The sequence below is a fragment of the Micropterus dolomieu genome, linkage group LG01, assembly GCF_021292245.1.
Source record: "Micropterus dolomieu isolate WLL.071019.BEF.003 ecotype Adirondacks linkage group LG01, ASM2129224v1, whole genome shotgun sequence".
Lineage (NCBI taxonomy): Eukaryota > Metazoa > Chordata > Actinopteri > Centrarchiformes > Centrarchidae > Micropterus > Micropterus dolomieu.
Genome location: NC_060150.1, coordinates 1,618,590 through 1,625,432, shown reverse-complemented (window position 1 = coordinate 1,625,432; position 6,843 = coordinate 1,618,590). Strand labels below are relative to the sequence as shown.

The 6,843-nt window shown below is 39.8% G+C and overlaps 1 protein-coding gene across 1 annotated transcript; it reads right to left on the bottom strand.

Annotated features, from left to right (window-relative positions):
- Positions 1-24: 24 nt before the first annotated feature.
- LOC123970969 (stonustoxin subunit beta-like) lies at positions 25-1,322 on the bottom strand. Its single transcript, XM_046049424.1, has 3 exons — positions 1,285-1,322; positions 955-1,001; positions 25-798 (listed from the first exon to the last, which is right to left on the bottom strand). Exons 1-3 carry the CDS (start codon positions 1,320-1,322, stop codon positions 215-217), a joined length of 669 nt encoding a protein of 222 aa, XP_045905380.1. The 3' UTR covers positions 25-214.
- Positions 1,323-6,843: the final 5,521 nt, after the last annotated feature.

Below are 6,843 nucleotides of genomic sequence, written 5' to 3'. Positions count from 1 at the left end.
GTGGGGGGGGGGGGGGGGGCTGTAGCCAATCCCAGCTGACAACGAGCGAAAGGCGAAGTACACCAGGTGTGAAATATCAGACAGAGAGGTTTTACTTGAAGGCCCCGTACAAAGGTGAGTTTCCCAAACACCTGAACGATTTCTGTAACTGTACAGACTCAACTGATCTGTTCAGCAGTAAGAATGTTTCTCCAACAGGAGGAGACTCTCCCTCCTAAACAGAACACAGAGACACTGAAGAACCAGAATCCCAGGACCCGAACCCAAAGCCAGGATAAAGAGGTTCAGTGAATGTGGTGTTGAAGGTGTGGAGGTGGATCAGTGTGTCAGAGGAGACTCTGTAGAAGGACAGAGAGCCAGCAGGACAGTCCACATACACTGCTACTCTGTTAGAGGAGGAGGAGGAGGAGGAGGAGGAGGAGGAGGAGGAGGAGGAGGAGGAGGAGGAGGAGGAGGTGGTTGTTCTTCTGTTATTGTGCCAGACAGAGTAACCATCACGATCAGAGCAGCTCAGACTCCAGGACTGATCGTTCAATCCAAACACACAGTCTTCTCTCTCTCCTCTCCTTCTGATTCCTCTGTAACTCACTGATATGTTAACGCTTTTTCTCCATTCGACCTCCCAGTAACAGCGACCAGTCAGACCATCTCTACACAGCAGCTGAGGACACTGGTCAAACCTGTCTGGATGATCCGGATATGACATGTTCTCTAACACACATGTCGCCTTCCTGTTGTCGTCAGACAGCTTGATGTTTCTGTGTACTGTGTTTGTGTCGACTGTGAGTTCACAGGAATCTGATGGAGAGAACGAGACACAACACAGCTGCAGTTATTGATCTATCATCTGTTCATTGATTGACACTTTGATGATGACTATAGCAATTTAAAAGTCTGAAGATGGTTGAATGTTTGCTGCTTTGTTTTCATGAATCAAATGAAAAACACACTTACACTTCCTCAGACCTGGTGTCAGCCATCGGACTCCAGCAGGCTCCACCCTGAAAGAAGAGAGGGGGTCAGACCAGCATCAAACATGGAAATTACATTCCTCTCATACACATTTACACAATACGTTCATCTGCTTACCCCCGGTGACAAGTTAGCCAAACACTAAAGTGAGCCTGGTGTTCCTTTATGTCAGTCAGTTTATAAATGTTACAATGTGTGTGTTAATGTACGCCAACATTTGTTTGATATGTTAAGGTAAAGGCCAGAAACTGGACAATCAACCAGGAGAGCGCTGTTCATTTTCCGTCCACACAATTATTTTTATTTGAGTACCTGAGATTGGCCAATATGTTTTCCTGAGAGTTAAACATGTCACTGTTCTTATATAATGCAAAAACATGATAAATCATAATTTGCTCAATCATTTGTTTCCAAAAACTTTGAGACCAAAATGTTGCTGCATAACAGGAATGACCCTGTTATTATAAATAATCAGTCTGGACTAAAACCAACATAGCTCTAATCATCTATTATTACACATGTTCTTCTTGTTATATCCCATATGTAACTGTGCATCATGTGTTATATTCTCTCTGTGGCCATTCTAAGTGTAAATATTGTAAATAAATGACTAAATATCACAAGAGCAAAGCACCCTTGTTAGTGTCTGCACATCTCACCTGTTCCTGACTATGTTCCCTAAAATTATTATACACTGATAAAGGAACAGTCCAACATTTTAATAAATACACTTGAATGAAGCATCTCAAAAGTTCGAGCAGAGGTTTAATATAATAGTATTACTTTACATTAAAATAGTATATAAAAAATAGTATAATAAGTGCTGTGGAGTTATTGGAAGGTTTATTTTTTTTCTTTGCATGGCCCTAGGCTAGCAGTTTTCCACTGCTTCCAGGCTTTGTGCTAAGCCAGTGTTGGGAACCCATGCACCTCACAGATGAAGTTGTTCAAAGTAATGGATTCTGTTGGGCCCTGTTTGCTTTCTATTTTTAATAGCTCCCTATCTACTGATTGTGTTCCTGACTTTTATAAAACTGCTTGTGTGAACCCAGTATTAAAAAAGCATGGTCTGGATCCCTCCCTCCTTCAAAATTTTAGACGAATTTCCAAATGACCTTTTATAGCAAAGATTTTAGCAAATATTGTGTCCAAACAACTGCTCTGCACACTGGGAAATAAATATTTTAAAAGTTTCAATCTGGTTTCAGGAAGTACCACAGCACTGAGACTGCCCTGCTTAAAGTCACCAATGACCTTTTAATGTCTGCTGATGAAGGTATGTGCTCAGTCCTGGTACTCCTGGACCTTAGCGCTGCTTTGACACCATTGATCACAACATCATGTTAGACAGAGGTACTGACTGGGGATATCCGGTACTGCCTTAGAATGGTTTTCATCCTACCTGTCAAATGGGAGAGTCTGTTTGTCTGAATAACTGTCTCCTCATTCTGTCCGGTTAAATATGGTGTGCCTCAGGGGTCAGTCTTAGAACCCATTTTATTTTCCCTGTATTTGCTTCCTCTTGGACACATTGTCCAGAAACATGGTGTCTCTTTTCATATTTACGCTGATGACACAAAAATGTACCTGCCCGTCCACAGACCCTGAAATGCTTGAAATGAGTTCACTTACAGACTGCCTCTGTGATATCAATACTTGGATAATATAATTGGATGTCAATTAATTTCCTCCTGCTGAACTTAGCCGAAACAGAGATCCTGGTCATTGGGTCCCAGCAAATGGCAAAACAAATACTGCCATCTGCTGGTTCCCTAATAGATCATATGAGGCCTATTGCAAAGAATCCTGGCGTCTAATTAAACAGTTGTTTAAGTTTTGAGCAGCACACCACAAAGTTTGTGCAATAATGTTTATTTTAGCTTAGAAATATATTAAAAATTTTAATTTTTAATTTTAATTTTTAAGGACACTCAGACCATCGTACACGCCTTTATTTCACCACGCCTGGATTACTGCAACAGCTGTAATTACCTGTTATATCTCTGACCTTTTAGTCTTAAACGCACCAGCATGTACATTGAGATCCTCATGCAGAGGTCTGTTGTCTGTTTCAGTCTCGACTGTAAACTAAAGGGGACAAAGCGTTGGGGAGCAGGGGGACAGCCTGCCCGAGGAAATCAGAGCCATGTATATCTTATTTGTTTGAAGTGTTTGCTCTTGTGAAATCACTTTGTAACATTGTTTTGAAAAGTTCTTTATAAATAAATATTAATATTATTATTATTTGTAATTAAGCAGCACAACTCCGTCTCCCACCATCTATTAATAGTGTTTAGTATTTGTATTTATAAGAATTCTGAATTAATAGTTTAGTATATCTTAAAGGTTCAGTGTGTAAGATTTAGTGGCATCTAACGGTGAGGTTGCAAATTGCAACCACCTGTCCAATTATGGTGTTTCGATAGCAGCAAAAAATAAAAAATAAATAAAAAATACTTTGTTGGCGGTGCTGAAATAGATCTCAGTCATGGCAGCAACAGTTACTCACATAATCTCTTCCTCTTTAGCCAATAAAATAAAAGCGCAAGAAACTTGTTTTCTATAATGCAGTATTGGAGTTGAACTGAGCTTTTACTTTGAAACATGGCATGAATGGCATTAAAAGAGTCTGTAGCTGCTTGACACACAAGTGCCATCAGAAAACGCGATTACCCTGAATGTCCTCTGCCTGGAGATACTGGGGAAATGAAAAAGCGTCCGTAGGTTGATGGATGAGGATCAAACACCGAAACACAAACAACGCAGCACGGGCCATAATGTGAGCCTGAGAAACAGTTGGTGCAAAATTAATTTGGTGAAAGATGTGGGATTGAACATACAACTCTCGGGTTGCAAGTGACAAAACGTGCTCCGTAACGCTGTTTGTCCGTTTTGGCTTACTGTAGAAACATGATGATGCAACATGGCGACATGAACAGGGGGTGCCTGCGGTTATGTAGATATAAATGGCTCATTCTAAGTTAATAAAAACATAATGGTTTATTAAGTAAGGTTTATACACCACTGAAAAGATAGTTATGGATATTATATTTCAATTTTCTCTTGTTGAAGAGTGGTACCGTGAGGTGAATTTTAAGTTATATTATCCTGTTCTCCTTGGAGATCTCCTACACAATTATCTCTATTTTATGTTAAGCGTTTCTGTTCTGAGCAAAGAAAAAATGGCTTCCTTCATGTGTGATTGTTCATATCCTATTGAAAAAAAGACACCCTTTTCCAGGAAAATGCCTAAAATAACATACCCAAAATGAATCAGGAATAATTCCTGGCCTAGATGCATAATTCATGAAAAATATGATATTTTCATCCTCGCCAGGTAAAAAAAAAGCTATGTTTTAATGCAATAAATCATCAAAACCATCATAAGATAGTTCTAATACACATAGAATGCAATTGTAACTGTAAATTAGATGAAAATAAACTAAAATACAACAGTTATACAATATTTTCAAAATATACCAGGCGAATGTCCATATTTTGGCAATATTTACTGTTTAAATGTTGACTTTTATTGGGAGATATCTTTAAAACACTATTTCTGTCCATACAACCAAGTTCCAAATAACAAAACATTGAAATTTTGATAAAAACAGTGAATGTGAACAACATTCCTGTCACCAAAAGCACACCCAGTCTTTACAGACCTGTAGACTGACAAAGTTCCACAGTGATGGGGGGGCATCAATCAATCCGACTTGAGCAGACCTTTCATTTGGTACTCTGCATGACTATGTATCTCCCACAGGTTGGCCAGAAAAAGGCGAAAAACACTCATATCCAACATTAACCAAAAATACCTCCTCTATCAGACTGTCTGTGGCTGCAGCAGGCCTCTTCATACCTGAGAGTGTCCAGTCTGCAGTGTGGATCCTCCAGTCCAGCAGACAGCAGCTTCACTCCTGAGTCTCCTGGATGATTGTAGCTCAGGTCCAGCTCTCTCAGATGGGAGGAGTTGGAGCTCAGAGCTGAGGCCAGAGAAGCACAACCTTCTTCTGTGATCAGACAGCCTGACAGCCTGCAAACATACAAAACAACAAAACATGAACCCTCTGTGAACAAGAGGCAGTAAAGTTTTTCTGTTTGTTAGTTTTTTGTTCAGGTACATTTTTGTTCCAGATGAAAATTTAAAACAAATCTTTAAAAAAAATTTATTTGTGTTATTTAATATAACAGCAAACACCAAAACAACGAACAACAGAAAATCACAATAAATTTTAATGTAAAGTAATTCTCTGAGTCTAGAAACAACTGCCAAAGTTCAGGTTAAGGTCCTTGACAAGTCATATTAGCAGACACAATCCTACACAAGTTAGTTGTTTATCCACTTATGTGAATCAGTTTTTAAATAGCCATCAATTGAGTGGGTTAATCAATCCCAACCTGAGCGTTTCCAAAGTACAATGTGGACTCTCCAGTCCAGCACACAGCAGCTTCACTCCTGAATCCTGCAGGTTGTTGTTACTCAGGTCCAGCTCTCTCAGACTGGAGGACTGGGAGCTGAGAACTGAGCACAGAGCTTCACAGCTTCTCTCTGAGAGGTTACAGCCACTCAGTCTGGAGAAGAAATACCATTTGTTTTAAAATGTTGAGTCTCAAAACTACACTGTATATAATCTCTTCTCAGCACATGTTAAAATCTTTGCTGTTTGACTTTGAACATGTTGGAGATGTGGCAACTAATCTTGACTGAATGAGGAATAAACAGACGACCAGTGGAACTGTAACCCTAGCTCTCAAAGAAGAGGAGTCACTGCGCATGTGTGTAATGGCAGAGGAGGAACTAGGCCCAGACGATTTTACCTTAAATCAAAATCACGATTAATTAAACATTTCACCTGGATTCCGATCATTGGATGATTATTTTGTTTTTGAATGTTTTTTTGCTCTCATATTTCATATGCTCTACTATTAAAGCTTGGGTTCATTTATTCACAGATTTCACAAATCCATTAGGCTATCTAAATATTAATTAATAAGGTAATATAAACGTGCACATTACAGAGAGTCGGTTCATCGCCGCAGCTGATTTATGAGAGCTGCTACTAAAACTTCACTCGATTATTAAAATCAATGCAGAACAAATGATTTTCCCCGCACATGGTGTGAGCACGGTAAATCAGGCTTTGCTAGCTTCTTTTCCTCATTCATCAAATGACATCTACGTGACAGGTGTTGTTATAAGAGCAGCGGAGTCACATATTGAACTGCAGTGTGTTTGGGTAGCGAGTGAGTGTCAGAGAGCGAGCGGCTGAAAGCGAGAGTAAGTTCTCAGTCTGGCAGTAAATGTACAGTGTAGGTCACAGTGTGTTCCTTAATAAAAGTCTGTCTGGGTTTCCACAACAGCTGGAAAGTGAAGTTTTACTTTTCAATTAATTGTCCAGCCCTTGGAGGAACTTCCTGTAGAGATGAAAACCCTGCTTTACTGGTGTTGTGCAGAGTTGTCTGCACCTCGCGGGACATTCGGATCATTTATCACCATTGGTGAACCACACAAAGATTATTATATCAGTTTTAGACAGTTACTTGAAATGGACCCGCAATGAACCGCGATGTGCGGCACGCAAAACTCTGCACAGGACCGGTGAATAGCAGGCGAGCAGAGAGAAAATGATTAACAATAAGCCTCAGTTTATTTGTAGTTTAGAGTGTAAGTTACAGTGACTATTAAATAGAGACTGCAGCTCTGCAGCTTCTCAAGATTAAACCGTGTGTAACCCTCGCTGCTCACAATCACCCTGCACAAGCACGTACATGATTCGACTATAGGCAGGACTTGACAATTCTGATTCGGCTATATATAGTTCATATTTCATTCTGAACAATATCTGAATTACAACAAAATGCAAGCTA